We start from the raw sequence: 20947 nt of genomic DNA, 5'->3' as shown, positions 1-20947 counted from the left end.
ACTCACCTACTTTCCCAGTCTTTCTTTTAAAATTGCTTTGCAACTTCAGCCCCTAAGCTGCAGGCATGTCTTGTTAGATACAGCCTGTTTGATTGTGCAGTTCTTTTCTGAGAGCTGAATCTGGCATTTCAGGTGCTTCAGTATTAAGAGTGCTTCAAAGATGTTATTACTCCAACAATGACTGTTGGAAGCTGTGAATCATAAAATAATGCACATAATGCAGCTGTAGGTGTGGGCAGAATTTTGAGCACAGTACTAAATTAATGGTTAACATCTAAATAAAATTTGTATGCACATTATAACCTTTGCTATAAATTTTTCATATGTTGACAAAAGACTACATGTTTTAAGTATTTGCTTGATGCTAGTATTTCACATAAGTAGTTCACAGACACTTTGAGGTTAATAACACTGTATTTTTGCCATACTGTTCCACCTTTGTGATGTTTCTGCTGTGTGCCATGTGTGATATTCCACATGGAAATGGTACAGTTGCATCCTTTTTTAATGCACAGTTTGTATTTTAACTCTAAAATATTTCAAAATACTCTCCCCAATCTGCATCCATTCCTGGTGAGTTCAGCTGGCTTCCCCATTTTTTTAGCTGCGTACATTTCTGTTCAGGCATATGTCATTCAGCTTCCAGTAATAAATTACTATCATAAAGATGACTATTTATAATGCAGTAGCATCTGGAAGCAGTCAGTAATGGGTCTCTGCTTAATGTGTTATACTGTATCTCTTCCCTACTTAGTTGCTTTTCCTGTAAACAATGTGCTGAGAGTTAGAGAGCCTTATATCAAGTCAAACTCAATCCCTTTCTTTCCCATGATGGTATAGACAGTCTGGTTTTATTGTGCACATGGCATATTGCATTTGGCTGTTCTTATAAGAGATTAAAAGTGTTTTCCCAGAGAGAAAGTGGGGGGTTTGATAGCCCAGCATCTGTCATTTTAAGTGTAGATGCCAGTTACTTGGGCAGGAAACACAATGAGCTTAAAAATACCACCAGGAACCATTTGAAGGTTACTTACAAGTCTGTGTGCACGTACCAATTGTATCAGGCCATATAAGGGTACAGTTCCTGTGAAGCCACAAGAGGAATAGGAAATACAACAGGTTAGAGGATGGATTGCTATCACACATGGAAAAGAGCTCAACTGTGCTCACTGCAGGACTGTAAGGAGGGACAGAGGGATGTGTATCTCCCCCCAAACCCACCAACACAAGCACTTACACTAATTCTTTACAAACTGATAACAAGTGTTGCTCTGGCCCTGTTGTCTAAGGTCTGGCTATCTTCTCCGTAGCTTGTTGTTCTCATCCTTCCGATTGCTGAGGACTTCTACATCATTCTTCATGTCCCCAGTGAAGTCACTTGTCTTTCCCAATGAGCAGTTCCCCTTTTTCCCATTTGTCAGAGAAAAATATGCTCATTTTCATCTTGATATGCTGGTTTTGTACATAAAGCTTTCCAAATACAGTATGATAGAATATTCTTCATCTGTGTTGACAGTCTTACTAGCTGGAAAGGGAAGAGGAACAACTCTTGGAAAAAGTGTATCTTCTGCCTACACTTTTACATGCAGATTCTTGGCTAGCCTCAAATGGCAATGTGACTCACTTTGCCTGCGTGCAGACTGCCATTTCCATAATCACAACATCTTCATCAGCTTTCTGACTCAGCAAGAGCTCATGCTCTGCTTAGTCACAGAATGGCAGACTGAATCCTCTGCAGTGTGGGGACTGAATATTTACTGCCTTACAGTTTCTTTTGAACTACTCTTGTGATGAAAAATACATCTTGCTTCACCAGCTTCTTTAAATACACCTGTTCTTCTGGCTTTGCAGTCATATATATTGAGTTCTAGATATTCTGTGATTTCATCATCTAAGCTGGAGTAGAGTTTAAAAAAAAAAAATAAATAAGAAACCCCCCAAGCCCTGTAATAATAGTTACACTTTGGACTATAATCCATTGCATTTGCTTATGCTACAAAAATTTTGCAAAGAAAACAGCCTTAGGGCATTGGGGGGGCATCAGGTAACATTAAGGAGGAGGAATTTTCTTAATGTTTCATTTTCTGTCAAGTGAATGGGAAAAGAAATGCTTCTGCTCTCTGTAGAAAAGTAACACAGAGTGTCTGCAGCCTCTTGATGCTCCCTAACACAGATAATTTTTCCAAATCAGTTATGCAGCTCAGGGCATTATAGAAAGAGTATTGAAGTTTCTGTGCTAACTCTTTTGAAGAGAAGGCATCTGCCACCCTCACTGGAGGTGGAGGCCCCTTCTGAAAATTGTCAGTAATGAAAGCTCTTTGACCAAAACCACTGCATACTAATGAGAAAATTAAGACTTGAAAAATGCTCTGTTATATCAAAGACCTGGAGAATAAATTAAGTTGTATTTGAGCCCAAATGATCTAAATTAGGTGTATGTGTCAGAGGTGATGAGTACTGCAATACAGAAAGAGTTCTGGTTTTATGTAAAAAGTCTTGACATTTTTTTTGCTCTTAGAAAACACCTCTTTGTGACTGTTAGTATTCCACCTACTGTGCAGTGACAAGATACCACTATTCTTGGGACTTTTGGAGCAAGGGGCAGAGAGTTTGAACTTGTGGAAGTTAGAAAATGAAGGTGCATTTTATATATAAGAATGGGCCAAATATTCACTCATTACCCCTCATGTAGGGTTTCTTTTTAAATATGGTAAAGCCAATGTCTGGAGATGCAGATCTCAGAATTTGCACTCTGCAGGTTTTATATTGCAGCAAGTAGATAGGAGATTTTTCAGTGCACTAGGGAAAATGCATGGGAAAATAAATGGGCTTTTATTGCTGTATTTAGTGGGCATGTATCCAGTCTTTCAGAACTGAGGCTGGATGCTTTAGATCTCTGCAGTGCTATTCATTATGGGTTGGCCTTGGTTGGGTGCACAGAACAATCCGTTAAATGATCGCAAATGAAAGGTGAGCTTTTTTGAAAGACAGGCTATGTTGTACTCAAAGCAGTGCTGGATGTAGGAGTTTTCACACCCCATTCAACCCACACAGATTGCTTCAAAATTTTACAAGAAGGTTGTTACCCCCATTCTAGTTATAAGCTGGCATACTAAAAGCCATGGCATATTTACTGCAGCTGAAAAACTGCTGGACAGGTATGAATTCCAGTCTACTTTTAGCAACAAAAACCTTACAGCTTTAGAGATACTGTAGACATTTTGTCTGCATATGACATATGCATATTTTTCAGAATATTTAGTGAGTGTTTATTTACATCTTGGTGTGTGTTTTAATTCTGTCTCCCTGAAGAAGCAGTCTTTATAGGTGCACGTATCCTGTTTGATTGCCAGGTTAGATTTGCTCTGATATGCGGATTATGTTGATAGCTTTTTATCATTTACTCATTTTAATATTATGAGATAAGAAAGAAATCTAAGAAATTGCTTAGAAATCGGTTTTGTTGAAGAGAAAATATGTTCCCATTGTTCTTACAGGATTAAAACTCAGTGGCTGATCCTGCCACCCTCTCTAGTCCCAAGTCCCAGTGCTCTGATGGATGTTGCCACCCACAGGGCAATGACACTGGATCTGCTTATGTATTGACTCCTAAGCCATAGGAGCTGTCAGCCTGCAGATTAACCACAGATGCCCGGGAGTGACAGCTGACAGCAGGCTGATTTTCATCCCCATTCACAAACACTTCATAGAGGGAGTATGTGTGACAGCAGGTTACACAGTGCCGATGTGTGCTGAGCCAAACCTGTCTGACCATGTTGCAGTAGTCTGAGTAGGATGTCCCACTCCTCAGCACTCTAGAGGGGAGGGCAGACACGTTGGCTTGGCAGAGGGAGTAGCCATCAACATGAGCCTCCCCTGAGCATCTGACATTGTGACCTCTGGCAGCTCTTATCCAAAGACAGGCTGGATTCTGTAACAGCTGCATGTTTGCATGACTTCATGTGCTGACCTTGACCAAACTGGTCATCTGCAGCTCTTACTTACAAGGGAATAGTCTTGGGTTCAGCAATCCCTTTTTTTTTAACTACTGGCACATGTTCAGCAGGATGTTGTAAAGACAGAGTTTTTCAGGAAGCTGTTTCAGCATAGGGACTGTACAACTCATCTGTTTCCAAAAGAACTATACTGACATGATTTTTCCTTATCTGGGGAATATTCTCTGGATTAGGTATTTTTTCTCCAGTAGCCAACAAACAAAACTTGCAGTTGGCAAATCTGTCAGTTTATTCAGCTGGTATGGATTTGGGTTTTTTCTTGTTTCTTTCTATGTTAAAGATCAAGAAGTAAATAAGTACTGGCATTGAAACCAGTCCAAAACTCATACAGCATTTCAGTCTACTTGGCTAACTTTGATCACTTATTATTGACTGAAGTTATATATGTTGGAGCAGGACTGGTTTGCTAGGACAGAATTGTATTTTTAACTATCAAAAATCTTTGCAATTCCAGATTGCTATATGCAAAGAAATTATTTTTTATGGCTGTTCATGTTTTCTACTACTGGAATTTGTTTTCATCTTGGCAAAATGAGAAAGAATCAAAAGTCTCTTGATCTAAATCTTTTATTTGCACTGGACTGTAAAGGTATTGAATTGCTTATATGACAATCAGTACCTGACAGATGTAACATCTCTTACTAATGCCCTTTATGCGATGTTTCTTTAATGTAAAAAATAGTATAACAAAAGGAAAGGAAATCTGTGACTTTGGTTTACCTTCTTTTCTAGTTAAAGAAGGCGAAAAGTTGAATTGTCACAGGTGAACTGAGATTACATCTTGCAACTAGAGAGAATGTAAAGAGAATTTAAATAAACCTTTAAAAAAAGTCTTACATAGTGTCATCAATTCTCATACAAAATAATTTAATATCTTCAATACTGTTTAAATAATTTATCTGTATTTAAAACTAACCTTTTAAGGTTTTCTATTTGGAACTTTTTTGGCATTAATTCTCAAATATTTTTTTTTTTAATATTAAAAAGTCTTTTAAATATTCAGTACAATTCAATATAAAACCAGAAAGATCTAATATACATTGTTCTCACATAGTATTGTACATGACAGCTGAGCTCTGGAGTGAGCTTTTGAATCTGTCAGACAAGTCATAGCTTAGTTGTGGTGAACCAGTTGCTTATCCTCTATCTGGACTCTTAAGCTTATAACAGATCCTAACTATCAATGTGGAGTTTTTAATGTCACATATACATACTGTATACAGAATTTATTTCCATTTCTATGCCCAGAACTGTAAATAAATATTTCTTTCCCAGCATTTAGATCAAAATATTGTTTAGCACATACACAAATATATTTAAGACACACAATATTACAAGAAACATAGCAATTTTGAACGTTTTTGCTCAACGTAGTTATAGGGCAATGCAACTCATAGATGCAAGATAAAATAATGAGAAGTTGTCACTGTTGTATTTAAAATTTATAATAATCTTATTACCAAATGTTTACAGGTTGTGTTAACATTAGGAAAATTAGGATTCCCTTGTCCTCTGGATGCATTTTCATTAATCCTGCCAATGATAAAGACAGTAGTGTAGGCATGGTGCTGGTGTCTTACAGCTACCTTGTCTACCATCTGATGTTGGCTGAGAGTACTGCAGACTTGGACATTGATAAATGCAGTGTTACAGACTTGGGCAGGACTCACTAAAGGCCAAATACAAGTCTCCAATTTTTAAGCTTAGGCATGTCTGTCATTGATAATGAAGACTACTGTTAAATTGTAAATTGCTTTGTCCTTCTGTATAGAACTCCTGTCTTTAGCAGGATGATTTCTACAGGTAACATATATACAGATGATTCTACAGTAAATGGATTCTAGTAGAAAAAGGGGTTTTCTCATGCTTCCTAGATTGCATGCCTCATTGCATGCCATAGTTGTGTCCCATTGTACAAGGTAGTCCCCCAAGGTCTTCATTTCTTGAAAAATCTTGGAGAGGACCTCAAAACTTTACAAAGACTAAATGGAACACTTCATGTAGCTAGCTAGGGGTACTTGCAGAAGGGAGAAAAAAATACCAATGCAAATAAACATTGGCATCAGGAAGCCTAGTCTAGAACCATCAGAAGAGCAGCACATGCCACATGATATCTGTAGTTATTCAGAAATGAACAAAACATACATTTTAGATTTTGAATTCAGTTTCCTATTCATATGCAATCTACAAGCTAGAAACTACTTGCAGAAGTAAATGCGTGGCTAATTCTTAATACAACACCTTCACAGATAACTCTGAGACACAATTTCAAGATGAGCTTTTCTGAAGAAAGATCTAAAGGCTTTGCTCATGTCTTTGCAGTACAAGATTCTGAATGAACTTTCAGGAAGACAGAATTCACAAACTGAAAAATATCCTGCCTTCCTATTACACCTCCTTCCACTTGGTTGGAAAGTTGCTTGAGCCAGGTGTTCACTCAGGTGATGGACTGTACCTGTGGTGATTCTGGGCTTGGTTTACATGAAATTTGATTCTTCTGCTTTCAGGGGAGCTGACTCTGAAAATGAAATTGTTAGCTAGGGAGAATAAGCATTTCAGTCACTTTATTTCAATCTGCCTCAAGGGGTAAACTGAAGGCTTGAGTTTATTTTACAGTAAAAATGGGGTAAAACAACACACCTCCATTTGCATTTCTGAAGATCTCAGCCAAAAAGTTGACATTCTGAAGGATAAATCAAGCAGTCTGCTAACGTAAACCTCTTCCACATCTTTTACCCCTTGTGTCACTGGTCATGAATACTGGTGTGCCATCAAGAGACTAATCCTCTGCTGGTTTGTACACATGACATTTCAGGTCCTGGTAGTCTCAGCTCAGCCCTTTTCATTAGGACATCAAAGTCACATGAAAATCAAGCATCTTTTGACATGAAAATTTTGTAATCAGAAATAACTCTTAGTTTTACCTTTGCAAATGTCTGTCTAGATTTAAGTGAATTTGTATTTAAGTCTTAACCTTTCCTTGGACATATGTGCAGTGTGTATAAATAAAAATATGTTTATACACTTCATAGTTTACATCAGACCCAGGAAAGCTTTATTATTCATTAGGGCTCTTCAGATGATAAAGTGAGCAGAAAAGGTGCAGTTTTATTGTGAAGACGTGTTAATTGTGACTTAACAGAAAGAGGTTTATAAAAGGCTAAGCATACAATAGATCATACATCTAATTTTTAAATTAAAACCTTGATCTGACTTAATGGCTTCTTTTTGCTTTAGATTCTTCATTTATGCTTAAGAGCCTGTACAGGACAGTGAGTTACTTTTACTCATTGGAATTTGTTTAAGAGTAAATAAACAAGTGTGCCTTGGTTTTTCAAGGGGGGGGATTGTATTGTGTTTGTTTTTTTAAATAAGAGAAGATATAGGCTTCATAAACCCTTAATTATATTTCTGAGAGTTAAAAAGGTTATTGGTTGAATGAAAGAATGTCTTTCTGGGAAGAACAAAGAAGTAGTAAACACTGCAAAATTTACTATTAAGGTTGTTTTAGTATTCAGGCCAAATTTCCAGGCCAAATCCAGAAAGGTACAGAACAATTGGTGTGTCATCTTAAACTGCACATTCCTGGAGTCTCAGACAAAGTCAGAATCCTGTGAAGTTACATATGATCTATGTAAAATGCATGGAGGGAGTTACGAGTCTGATGAGTTATGAGTGAGCTGGAGAGCTATGGTACCCTTACTCAGTAAGAAGCAGTAACTGAAAAGCAAGCTATTTCTCCCTTTTTTCCCTCTGCTGTTTGTGTCCATGTTTTTGGATTTGGTTCTCTCCTAAATGTGTTTATGATCACATTCAAATAGTTAAGATGGACCAGCTTCTATCCTTTATAACAAAGTTTGGAAGAAGTGACATTTCTGGCATTGCCTGTTATTTTGTGATAGCCAGTTTTAAAAGTGTGTAAGAGATGGTAGTGCAATACCTTGTCATTCTGAAGGGACTTACAGCCACTTTGTATCTCCCACAAGGGTGCTGAGAGGAGCTACACACAGGTAGCCCAAGGAGAAATCTTTGGCTTCCCTTCTGAAATGGGAATTCTCTTCTGAATGGGGCTCAGGACCAGAGAGGGGGTGAAAGGAAAGCAGACAATCTGAAGCAGTAGACTCATTAAGAACAAGCAATCAAACAAAAACCACACTCTTATTTGCTACATATCGTACTTCAGAGAATCAGATTGTAGTTAGGAATTAAGCAAAATCTTTAGACACAGCTTCTACAAAGTTTGGCGCAGACATTAAAATACCAATTGTACAAATGATTGTGAAGACTGAGAAAGCCATCAAGCAGAGGCGATCCACAACAGAGGCTGCAAACTTCCATTCATTGCAAATGGCTTCCTCTTCATCCTGGTCTCTGAATCGGTTTGCAATGTACCTGACCTCTTCCAAGATCTTAGCCAAATCTGGGTCACCTTCAGAGGGGTGGCCACTGTGCAGCAGATTTTCTTCATCTGCTGGTGAGCAGGTCATCCTCCCGCAGATCACCCCTGAATCAGTGGTGGGTGTGCAGTGAGCCCCTTCCAGCCCCCTAAACCCAATGTACAGCATATTCCCATTACTGGACTGCTGTCCACTCACAGTGTTCATCTCCACACTTGAAAGGCTGCATCGACGTTGTTTATGTTGACAGGCAGGACGCACTCTGTCTTCCCCAGGTCTTTTCATCCTCAGAAACCAAGCACACCAGTTGAGAAGGATGATTCTTGTCTGAAAGAAAATTATTAAGAACCAGCATCCCTTCCCACAGCCACTCTCTTTGACACTATTGATATTTTTGCAGCCTGAGGGACTGCCGATTGCCTCAGGCTGATTGTCACTATCAAGACACCCCTCTCCTCTGATGGGAGAGTTTTCCTTACACTGTAACAGCAATATGGCAGCCTTTTCCACCTTTAGTAGAAAGCATAAATTTTTAAAAGAACAAAGCATTACTGAAGAAGATTCACTTTTTAATAATCTTAATAGTGATGCTTTGCATTGTAGTCAATAAATTAAAATTCTTTTACTCGTATTTATGCTCTAATATTACATTCACATGACTATAGTTTGGAGGAGGCTGCTAAAAAAGATGCTAGCCACAGAGCTTTACAAAGTATTGGCTCTGCTCTCAAACTGCTTTCATAAAAATTGATTGCAGGTTTCAGAAAACAGATCGGGTTATAGCATGGAAAAAAGGCAAAAAAAATTACTTTGATTTAAAAATAAAATATTTTGCTATTTTCATCAGTATCTATCATTTTATTGTTTTCCACCTTGCCTTAATCCAGCATTACAGGAGGTGCAGGCAAGCCAGAGAGTGTCAGTTCAGATGTAAGCTTCTGCAATTTATGTCAGTCAGATTTTAAGAGATCGTTCCAGTGTTTCTTTTCCAGAACACTAAGAAAATACGGTTATCTCATAGTATGCAATTCTTATGCCATATTTAATATTGGATTTAATATTAGATTTGATCCTTTTATTCTGACTGTGGATTGCTACTCAGAGTAGATGATGTATCCTGGCAAACATCCCAACCAGAGACAGATTTTTGTCTTGTTACTGTGTTTACAGTACCTAGCTTCACCAAGGACAGTATTCCATTAACTGAGGGTGTGATCCAAAATCCACCAGCATGCAAATACTGGACTTCAGCTTCACAGTACTAAAGCTCACTCCTACACCCCAAGAACTGTGATTTTCTGAGGATGTTTGGCTCAGTACTAACCATTTGTCCCCTTTTGGTCATCCAACATGTGTATGAAGATAATGACCTTTTATTTTCTTCATTGACATTTATTTTAAAGTTACTACCCCAGAATAGGCCAGGCAATATCTCATTATCTCTTGTCTGCAGGGCACTACTGTGTGCACACTTGATTTGGTTAAAAATAATTCATTGTTCTAGAGGAAAAAAAAAAAAGAAAAAGAAAAAAAAGGCCTTTCTATATTTAGTAATGTCTGATGCTGCTGTGAGCTGGGTGAAGTCAGGAAGAGAGAACAGATAGCTGATAATACCCATCAATATTTAGCAATCCAATATCAGTGTAATGTTCTCTGTAAAAACAGCCACTCATAGAAGTACATTATGTGCCTAGAAAAATACTTCAGATTTTTTTTTTTGCAACTTTACAGGTGTTCTTGACCAGAGAAGTAAGGATGAGGACTTCCAGAGAAAGTTTCCCATACAGTTTAATAGCCATCTTTACCAAGTGCTTTTTAGGCTATTGATGTTTCTGTAAGCACAGCAGCTAAATATGTAGCAGCTGCACCTTGAGGGTAGTGTAATTCATGCATTTATAATCTCCATCAGCAACTTCTTCTTTCCTTTTACCTGATTCACTTTTGACATCTGCAGGTTTTTAAAAAATCACCTTCATTTATATATTTAGGTTTTAGCAACATCATGAGTTGCTTTTAGCTATTGTGAAGGAGATTGTGAGTATAGAAGCAAGCAATTCATTCTCTCTCACATATAGACACACTCTCTAAAAATCCAACACCAGAAAAGGTATCTGGATATTTACTTTCTGGTGAAACTGCTTTTAAAAACAAAGTATGTTTTGTAACAGTAAGAATGAAACATGAATCACTAGCTACTGTATCGCATCCCTGATCTGGGCATGTGTGCAATGGATAATGAATGAAAAGAAAATCTTACCCATTTAGGCATTTTCCCCCCATCTGGATCATGATGATGATATTGTAGAACAATAACAGTGACAACAACAGAAAGACCAACGATAATCATAGTGCTGGCAAAATACTGAGCTGTAAAATAAACAGATAATTACAGTGATATACTTGGGCTGATACTGCTTTGTAGCCATTATAAAGGGTGTTTGTATACATGCATACATAGAGTGAAGTTCTGTTCCCAATACAGTGATACACGTGCTGCTGTAGATACTTGGGAAAGATTTCTCAGAAACAGAGCAGCCATTGTCCTGTGAGGATAGGCAGCCTTTTGTAATGGTATTTGTGGAACTGAGCACCTCTTTTCTAAACAGCCCTGAAAAAAATGTCCTCTAATTTTCTTTCACCAGTATTTTAGAGACTGGCCAATACTTCTTGTGAAAAGTTTCTCTTTCTGTTAGATCTATTACAATGGGAAGATTTAATTCTGGTTAGCTCTGTGTTCCTAATGTTCAGCTAATTATGGTGAAACATCTTCCATGGAAAACTGACTCCCTTATGATTTCCCAAAACATAGAAAGGTTCTCTATTTTGTTTGAAGCAGAGAAGTTGTATAAGGGATAACACCCACCAGAGCCTCTCATCAGTTGGCAACATATTTCTAATTCAATTGCAGTAGGTCCCTGTACAAGTGGCAATTTGTCTTACTGTTGGCCTTCATACAAAGTCATGGCACCTCATTTGAGAGCAAATAAAAGTGAGTAAAAGCTGTTGCTAGCTTACCAATTAAGGGCACAGAATCAGATGTTGCTGGCATAATTTCAGCCACAAGTAACATGAAGACAGTGAGAGACAATAAAACTGTTATACCTGAAAGATAAACATGAAACGTGAAATTAGATCCGTAGCTTGTAATTAGAAGGTAAAAAAAAAAGTATAAAGCAGAAAAGTGATCTGAAGGAAAGGGCTTTGTGAGAGGCATTCCCACTGTTACCCTTGTGGCACCATGTTAGTGGTACTCATCCTTTCTTGTACAACCTCAAGTTCAGGGCAGCAGTGCTGCCAAACTAGTACCAGTGCTTTCACAGACATACATATTTTTCGATCCTTCTAACTATTCAACTTTTATCACCATTTGCTGATGTGTTGAGGTAAATCAAATTCCTGCTGCTCGTTTACTTTAGAAACACGGTGTGAGTTTGAGTATCTGAGCATATGAACCTGGATTAATTGGCATGGAAGCTACAGGTGGAGTAATGCATAAATTCCTAAAAACCCCCAGATTTGTTATCTTGGACAGACATTGATATCTCCTGATATTAGCTGTAGGGTTTGTATGTGTCTATGCCTCAGAATTTTTGGAGTTTGACTTCTGATTCTTAGTGAGGAGTTCCCATTTTTTCTGGAATAAGAAAGTGGCAAAAACTTTTATTACATATTTAAACTCCATCTTAAGAATCAAGTACTTAAATTCATTGGATTTGTTCCATGAACCAATAATTTAGTTAAAAGTCACTATGAAAATTAGAATATGAGCAGTTAGTATCTCTCTTTCTGATAAGGCACCTTAGGCTCTTAATGCAACTCACTATTAAAAGGAAATATTAACAAGAGTTACATGTGAAAGTGTTTAAATGTATATTTGTAAACTTAAGCTTTATTTATTGAATGTGGGATAGTTCTTCAGCAAATAAAAGTAACAAAATGAAGCTCTAAGGCAGGTAGTCAGGAATTGTCATGCTTCTGCTTGGTTGGTTGGAATTTCATGTCACGACTTCATTGTACCCTAAACTGAGAGCAAGGGTTAAAATAAATATCATCCAGCTTCAGCATCAGTGAAAACAGCTTATCAGCCAGAAAAGGGCACACAAGTTATTGCTTCTTTCCTACTAAAGCTTTTTAAAACTTAAAAAAAACAAAACAAATCTTTCAAAAGGATAACTTCTTTTGGTTTGGTCATGTTTCCAGTATCCTATTAAGGATTTACCTAGTGAGATCTTTTCTCCCGAGTCTGCTGGAAGCAAAAAAACTAACAAAGCAAGTGCTGATATCAGTACACAAGGAATAAGAAGATTGAGTCCATAATACAGAGTCCTACGTCTCATAGTTACAGTGAACGTTACATCTGGGTAGGGTTCTTTACAACATTCATAAAAACTTTCTGTTCTCTTTCCAGGAACTCCTGTGTAAGAGGGAAGAGGAAGAAAATCAGAAATTAATGTGAATAAACTGTGTAGTATGTAGTGATTATTTTTAAAAAGGATTACTGTAGCTACATTTTGCTATAGGTGAAACTACTTCTTTAAGCTTGATTCCCAGTTAAGTAATTCTTGTTGGATAATAAGGGAAAATCAAATAAGAGGTACTGAATTCAAGCAGCAATTTTTTTTTCCTCCTTTTTAATGTTTATTTTCATCTTGCATCTGTTCTCAGAGTTCCAAATGCCACTAGCTAGGTCATTTGCTAATTTAACTTCAGTCCTCATTTCCCAATCATTATTCCATTTATTTCGGCAGAGGAGACAAAAATGCAAGTTCACAGAGTAAATAAGAAATCAAGATCTTACCTACTAAATCCCATTCTCCATTTGAAATATAGCCAGATATATCTGCTTCTTGCATTTGTAAGTCCAAGGACCACCCTCCATAAGTCCAGGAGCCAAACTTCAGGTTACACTTCTGTACATCAAATGGAAACCACCGCACATCTATGTAGCACGAGCTTTTAAATATGCCTAGATTGGTTTTAAAGAAGAAGACCTAATTTAAATGCTTTTTCCACATAATTTCATGTAGCTTTTGCAACCAGACCTTGCTCTGTTTTGCACCCTCTTTTTTTTAATTGTAAGGCATATTTAATCTCTGTTTTGTCATGATGTGTAAATAGCAAAAGTCAGAGAAAAGGGAAAGAACTGCACCACTAATGTGTTGATGTTATAAACTGGTTTTGAACTACATTTCCATTTTGGCACATAGGGGAAGAATATTTAGAGAAGAGCTCAGATTTCTAGATACTATATTTGAGAAAGAAATGAAGCAGAATATGCAATCTTTTCTACTTCTTTTTCTGAATAACATAAAAAATCCTGAAAGATTATTTGCTGTCTTATTAGATTTACATGCTCTTGATTTATTCAGGACAGCTGGCTTCTTATATTTCCACTTACTGAGGCAGGCCCTGTCACTTAGCAGCTCTCAGAATGGAATTGAAAAACCTCCACCAAATGAAACATCCTAATCAAAAGAACATCAGGCATACCCCTGAAATCCTCTGGGGATCCTAGATGGAAAAGCTAATTTGTCTGGAAAGTACTTGGCTCAATTGCTGTAGTTCCTAAAATTCAGAATTTAGGAAGAGTTAATTCTTAGGATTATGCTAATTGAGTTTGAGAACAGAAACTGTACTCCACGGCTATACATCTAGACAGTGATATATTTCTAATATCAAATATGAGACACAGACTACTGTCAGACTAAAAGGTGTTTTGATGAAGCATCCAGTGAATCATTTCAGATAGAAATACTTCCAAGATGTCACTAAGCATCTTACTGTAAAGGTGAAGTATTAATAGAAGAAACAGCCAAATTAATTAAACTTTTATCAAGAGTCATTACCATGACTTTGTAAACAATAGATTTTTAATATAAAAAGCTTTTATTTTTTAATCTTCTTTTATACTTCCAAGATGCTAAAATAGAGCATTATGGCAGAAGAATTTACATAACTGTGATAAAAAAATACATCTTGTATGGTGGTTTTCATACAGAACTGTTACCCTTGTAATTCATGATGCATCTATCCTTAAATCTATCAGAGGATGCTAGCTAGATAAAGAAAATACCAGAGAATTTGTCAAAATGGAAACCACACCATACATAAGTAGTCTGAGTTGTCAAAATTCCAGTCATGAAAGCAGCCTACCTGGTGGCAGATACTGGCAATGTCCTGAAGAATTGACTAAAACATTAGTGTGAAATGTAGCATCAAATCTTTCATCAGCACTAGAATAGGGAAGAAAAAAAATAGGTTGTATGCTTCTTGACTGACTGAAGAATAACTGAGACAAATCCATTCGTCATAAAAGAATTATTTCTCTCCCCAGAATTGAGAGCTTTTCTCCTGTCACCAGTTTTCTCTTGTCTCAGAGTAACTGGCCTGATACTGTTGGATTTGTTCCTGATTAACTGTAAATGAAGGTGACCTACCTCATTCTTCCTGCTTACCTATCCCACTGCATTCATTACAGTGCTTTGGTTCTATTGATTTCCATTTGGAAAGCAAGCACTTTTAAAAAACTTCTCAAGCAGCTTTACAGGGATCTGTTCCTTTGCTTCCTACTCATCCTAACCCTTTGCATGGGTGGATCACAGAATGGTTTGGGTTGGAAGGCACCTTAAAGATCATCTAGTTCCAACCCCCCTGCATGGGCAGGGACAATTTATTTATGTTATTATACATCTTGCATAAGACTGTTTAATACAGCTCCAGCTTTCATTATCTGCTTCATCACTCACAAACTGGGTTCCACAAAACATAGAAACTGTATTAGAGGTGTCAGTGTAGTGGTGCTGGCCAGGACTGCCCTGGTTATGCCATTCTTACAAGTCTTTAGAAAAGAATCAGAATGTTACTTGGAGAGGGCCTCAAATCAAAAACTTAGCAGCTGCTGCCAAGGAGTATCTCAACTGCATCTGAAACCATGACCCAGGAACTTGCTAGGCATTATAATTTTAAGAACTTCTATATGGGAAAAAAAACTATTTTCAAGTATTTAGATAATGAAATAAAGATTCTTTAACTCCTGAAGTTCAGTAAGTTGACTGAATTAAATCACTCTATGAAAGATATTTGGACTACCTAGCACTGCAATGGATATATATGGATATAGTATTGTGTCCTATTTCATAGTTCCTAATTACTACAGTGGAGTTTTTTGGTATTACAGATTCTGATCTATACATCCCTAAAGTTCATGATGTAGGTACAAGAAGTTGTCATCGTTACTGAAATTGGTGCCTAGACTAAAATGCATGGAATGCCCTGAGAAGATACTAGCAGTGAATGATTTTTGCATCCCAAATTCTTTCAGAGATTGTTGTGTTGAGTTCACATAGGATGGCTGTTGGCCCTGCTTGAGAATGTGCACTCAGATACAATGACAGAAAAACATTTCTGCAACATTTCTTCTTCAGGGTATAGGCACTTGAAAGCAGATGGTGTGACTGCAGCACATTCAGATGACAAAGCTCTACCTAGCATGTATAATACCACTGGAATCTATCTGGAGAATCTGAGGTTTATGAAACTGGAGAAATGAAACTGTGAAAATGAGATATAACTACCAGAATTTTTGTTATTTCATGAAGCACTGAATACTAAGTGTCTACCTGGAATATAATACCACCAGAAATGAGAACTTTTCATAAATTAAAGTGGAAGAGAGCCATGCATGACACTAACACAGTCAATCCTAGAATTTGTACATAGGCAAAGGTTTTCTTCCCTCAGAAGATGGATGAACTGGCCCTGCTCTCTTCACAATAGACTGGTTGTAAAATTTAATACAGCTGCCACAACTTTCTCTATACTAGGCTGCAGCAAGATGCATAAGGACTCAAGACATAGTGAGACATGCGTTCATTAAAGTGAAAAATGAATTTATAGTTCATTAATTTCTTTTTAACTGCAGATGCATGTCCCTAGTGAAGTGGATAGAAATTGGAAACATCAATTTCAAAATACCATGTCACTATAAGAGAAGATAATAACATTCCCCATGCAATTTCATGCAGGAACGAGAATTTGGTTTTAAATAGCTTTGCTCTCTAACTAAACTCTAAATAAGATTTTGGGTTAAGTATGTGTTTGAAATAGGAATTCTGTAGAATAATTATTTCATGACCATGCATAGTTACAGTCCCAAGATTCAAAAACCCATAGGAGCATCAAAACAGTGATTTTCAGTTTTTAAGGTTGTTACCCTTCTCATTCTATGATGCACTTTAGCTACATTTAGGATGTATGTGTTAATTTCTTAAAAAGTTACCTTTTAATCTTGGATATACTGATTTAAATATTGAAGCATAAATCTTCAGATACATTGAAGGTCTCTCTCAGGTACACCATATATGTGGGGAAGAATATTTTCATTCTTTTGGAAACCTCTAAACTGCCATCATATAGTGGCAATTCTATGGCATACACTGAGTTAGTGGGTGTTTGGTTTGTTGTAGTCTCCCAAGAATGAGGTCATTTACAGAATCAAGGTTGCTCAGAATAAATGCTCAGGAGAACAAATTTGCATTGACAAATACATTAATCAAGATAAATTTGCAAAAATACCTATTCAGGTTGCAGGCTGCTCCGTTTTGAGTACAGGGCATTTGCAAGATTTTTGCAGCTGGTTTATGGACAACTGGAGTGTGTTAATTGCCATCCTTAAACCAGAAAGAAGTAATCTTGACAGGCAGTTACTCTAAGTATGGTGAACTCTAGTGCAGATCACCTCAAATCAGTATTAATTGTACCTTTGGGAGAAGCACTGCCGCCTGCTGTAAGCAGAGCAGTAATGCAGGCCCTAGGGATGTGCTAAGTGGCTGTCACTGGGGACTGTTACCCAAGAGTACCTCTGACTGTGACACTGGTCATAAAGGTGTTCATCACATAGCAAAAGGAGGGAGCATATCTGCAGCTGACATGTTTTGTTAGGTCTTGTTGTGACACAAAGCAGCTCCTGAAGTGCAGAGGGGAATCAGAGTGAGGAACACAATAGGGCTGTCATCTTAGTAGACATATGGCAGAGACACAGAAGGAAAAAGCATCAGGAAGACAGAAGGTTCATGTCATCTGTATGGGCAAAAAGGTAGCAATACCCCCTGGCTACCAGAAAAGAGACAGTACAACAGGTACAAAGCAGATACAAGGTCTTTCCAATACCTGGGGACACAGGCCCACAACAACTGCAGAAGGCAAGAGGAGAGCTCTCAGTACTTTATCTTTTTAAACTAAATAGATTCCACAGTGGGGAAACTGCCATAAAATGGTGCAGCCAAAGAATGTCTCAGTGTAAGCTGAGGATTCTGCAGTGGATTGATGGCAATCTATCAGACACCAAAATAAGCTCAACTTTGCACAGATAGTTTGAAGGAAAGCAGCAAATATTCTAACTATTTTTTGTAGCAGCAAGAATGACAACAGAAGTGGACATGGGAAAAGGCAAACGTATTTACTGGTATTTACCTCTCCTGCCTCTAGTGAAATCCAAACTAGAGCTAGACAAAGCAGTCAGAACTTAGATTTGAATTAAGCAATAAGCATTTAGTTTAATAATTTAAGAGGAAGTTATCACTAGCTGTGGCATTAAACACAGCCAGAAAAGTTTATTTTTCTAACCATCTCACAAAAGCTAACTAGAACTGGTGCTAGGGAGGATGTAGTTGGTTATGAAGTATTTGCAAAAATAACCTCCTGTTGTGTAAACAGGAGACTGATAATTTTCCGGTATTCCAAAAACCTAGAAAGTTTTGGAAAAATATTTCAAAACCTAAGCATTTTGATGAGAGGATTGTATAATTTGCCTTGCCTTAGCTTTGTGACTGGACAGGCTTCTAGATAATCTCACCTTGGCCCCTTTTCCCACAAAAGGTTGGACCAGTTGGTCTTTTGAGGTCCCTCCCAGCCTGGGCTGTTCTGTGACTCTAGAATTCTACGATCTCTCCTTCCCCATGCAAAAAAATGTGTGTCTACCTGTTATAGAGAAGAATGTCTGGCTTCCAGATCAGTCCATCAGGGAAACGAACATTCTTCACTCCTGGGTATTCAGATACATTCCACTGCAGGTAATGATCTGTCCAGTACTAAGACACACACACAGACAACAAGTAAGTTAGGTCATCTCAGCCACTGGTTCACTCTGTGGACTGGGCAGCCTGAAAAAATGGGTCTTCTCTTGTTAAAGAGATACTGTTCAGCTTCAGGCAGTGAAATATTTGGAACAGGTAGATTTGGCCACCTGGAACTTGATGGAAAGCATAAAAATTTCATTCTTATTTCACACTGCAGTGCATATAATAGCCTATAAAAGAAGATTTGGGGTGCTTTTATTTATTGTTCATGCTGTCTCAGGTGCTAGTTTGGGATGGAACAGGTTTTCTTCCACAATTTGTTCATTGCCTTCTATTATGTTTATCTTCATAGACATCTTTGTTTTCTGTTGTTGGGAATTCTCAGGTATAATAACTTAATTATAGACATGAGACAGAGCAGCCCACAATCACTGCTGACAGGGAAACCAGCTGAAATGGCAGAATGTTTAACACCAGCACAGAAGGTCTCAGCAGCTCCTGTGGCCTGCAGTTCGGCAGCCTGGAGGGCAGGCACTCAGCAGCACAGCCCTGTCCTGTCCCACAGGCTTCCTTCCTGCTGGCTCTTAGTGCGCCAGAGGCATCTGCCCCGGGGGGAGCTGAGCTCTTTTCAACCTGTCCTTCACTACCAGGATAGGCAGAGTCTGTCCCAGTCAAACCAGCAGCCTGTGGTCTGTGTGCAGTGTTCCTAAATGCCAAATGCTGTCAGTGGGTCATAGGGCTGTGCACAGAGGGAAACAAAAGCACTGCCCCAGAGTGCAGGCAGCTGAGTGCTGAGGCACCTCTAGCAAGCCTGGTACCTGCCTTTCTCCTGAGAAATGCTAACATGAACTACTGGGCTTTCCTGAAACTGAGGTTGGACTTGAGTGCCCTTGTTGGCTTAAGGCAATTTCTTTTCAGGAGCTAACAGAACAGGTCACTTCGTGAGTAGTGGTGGCAGGGCTGGGGTGGCAGGCTGCCCACCAACTTGGGTATGTGCTGCAGACTCTCCTGTTCCTTTCCATCTGAATTTCATTATGACAATTTATGCCAATATATCCAGTAATATCTTATTGTAACTTTTCTTAGGAGTTATCATGGTGTATGATGTAGACAGTATCATACACATCCTATGAGGGCAAAACAAACTGGGAAACCAGGAAAAAGTGTACTGTTCCCAGGTGAATATCAGGAAACTGAACTGATGTTCCAGTACCCACTTTAGTCATGTAACAAATACAGAATTTGGAGATAAAAGCCCTCTCGTGTTCACAGTTTACTTATTATGATGATGTATGTTTAAACAACAGCATTTTGAACAACATAGGAATAGCATGGCCATATTAATTAAATTCCTCTTGCAGTTTCTTAGGGAGATAGACATCAAAGCAAGTAAGGTGACAGAAGACATTCAATTAGGACAGTGGCAGCAGCTCTCAGGAGATAATGAATCTCTTCGGAACAATTTTTCCTCTGAAGAATCATGTGGCATTTTTCAGAGTGCTGATCAGAACAGTTAATACAGATTAAATGCATTTCTTCCATGTGTAGTTCTCTTTCACAATCAAATTATTTACCACAGCAAAATGGCTTTGTTGAAATGGGTGATAAGGCACTTGCACCTATATTTACTCTGCTTGGGACTTCTAGGACAAGGGATCTTAGGATGTTCAAGAGTTTAGCATGACTAAATCAACTACAATGGGTTAGTAACTTAAATATATGTAGTGAGTCATTCTTAAAAGTTTTCAGAAATACTTGAAACAATGTCAAGACCTAAAACTCAGTCTTACAGTTTTCCATTTAGCTCATCTTTTTTAGCTATGTAGTGGGATATAGAAGAGAAGCCTGACATTTTCCTAAAATTCAACCCCCCCGCCAGAATAAACTGAAAAATCAAAGGGGAAAAACATACACTTAGTTTCAAAACTCACCATTTGTAGCCAAATGTTTGTTGTTAATACTTGATTTTTTTCATCCTGAGAGGAAAAAAGAAAAAACAATCCACAGCTTAGTACCATATAGTTAAAACAACAACCAACACTACCAAATATATTCTATAGTGGCTATTATAAAATAGCCACTTTTGCTAAGGTACCTTTTAAAGCAAAAGGACTTTTTAGTGTATCTCAGATTAATGCAGTCAATCAAACTGTTTCCTGAGGGTGCTCTCCTGCCAGACTCTTCCCTGGGGTTCTTCCTTTAATGAAGAATCTCAAAAGCCAAAGCAGATGACATGGAGTTGCTTCTTTCACCTTTGTTGGGAGCAGCCCTCTCACTAGGTAACCCTACAGACATAGGCAGGTACTAAGGTGACTAAGCTCAGATGAGGTTTGTTGAGGCCATATTAAGTAGGTTCTTAGCAGGCAAGTAGCACTACTGATACCAGTGGAACTATACAAAAAGTGTGTCAGCTTTACCAAAGAATTTTCAGGGCAGAGTATTATTATTCTGTCTTGAA

General features: G+C 38.0%; 1 protein-coding gene across 1 annotated transcript in view; it reads right to left on the bottom strand.

The window, feature by feature from the left end:
- Positions 1–7832: 7832 nt before the first annotated feature.
- LOC103528550 (neuronal acetylcholine receptor subunit alpha-7) overlaps positions 7833–20947 on the bottom strand; it is a 33482-nt gene continuing 20367 nt past the window's right edge. The window contains exons 3-10 of the mRNA XM_030457055.1: positions 20421–20465; positions 18392–18501; positions 14567–14646; positions 13212–13379; positions 12633–12827; positions 11429–11515; positions 10671–10780; positions 7833–8740 (exon numbers count right to left, since the gene is read on the bottom strand). Of these exons, the coding sequence (XP_030312915.1) occupies positions 8222–8740; positions 10671–10780; positions 11429–11515; positions 12633–12827; positions 13212–13379; positions 14567–14646; positions 18392–18501; positions 20421–20465 (1314 nt within the window). The 3' untranslated portion in view covers positions 7833–8221. The remainder of the gene's footprint in view (positions 8741–10670; positions 10781–11428; positions 11516–12632; positions 12828–13211; positions 13380–14566; positions 14647–18391; positions 18502–20420; positions 20466–20947) is intronic.

Source organism: Calypte anna, chromosome 10 (genome assembly GCF_003957555.1).
Source record: "Calypte anna isolate BGI_N300 chromosome 10, bCalAnn1_v1.p, whole genome shotgun sequence".
NCBI lineage: Eukaryota > Metazoa > Chordata > Aves > Apodiformes > Trochilidae > Calypte > Calypte anna.
Note: the sequence above shows the minus strand (reverse complement) of the source record. Positions and strands in the feature narration are given on the sequence as shown.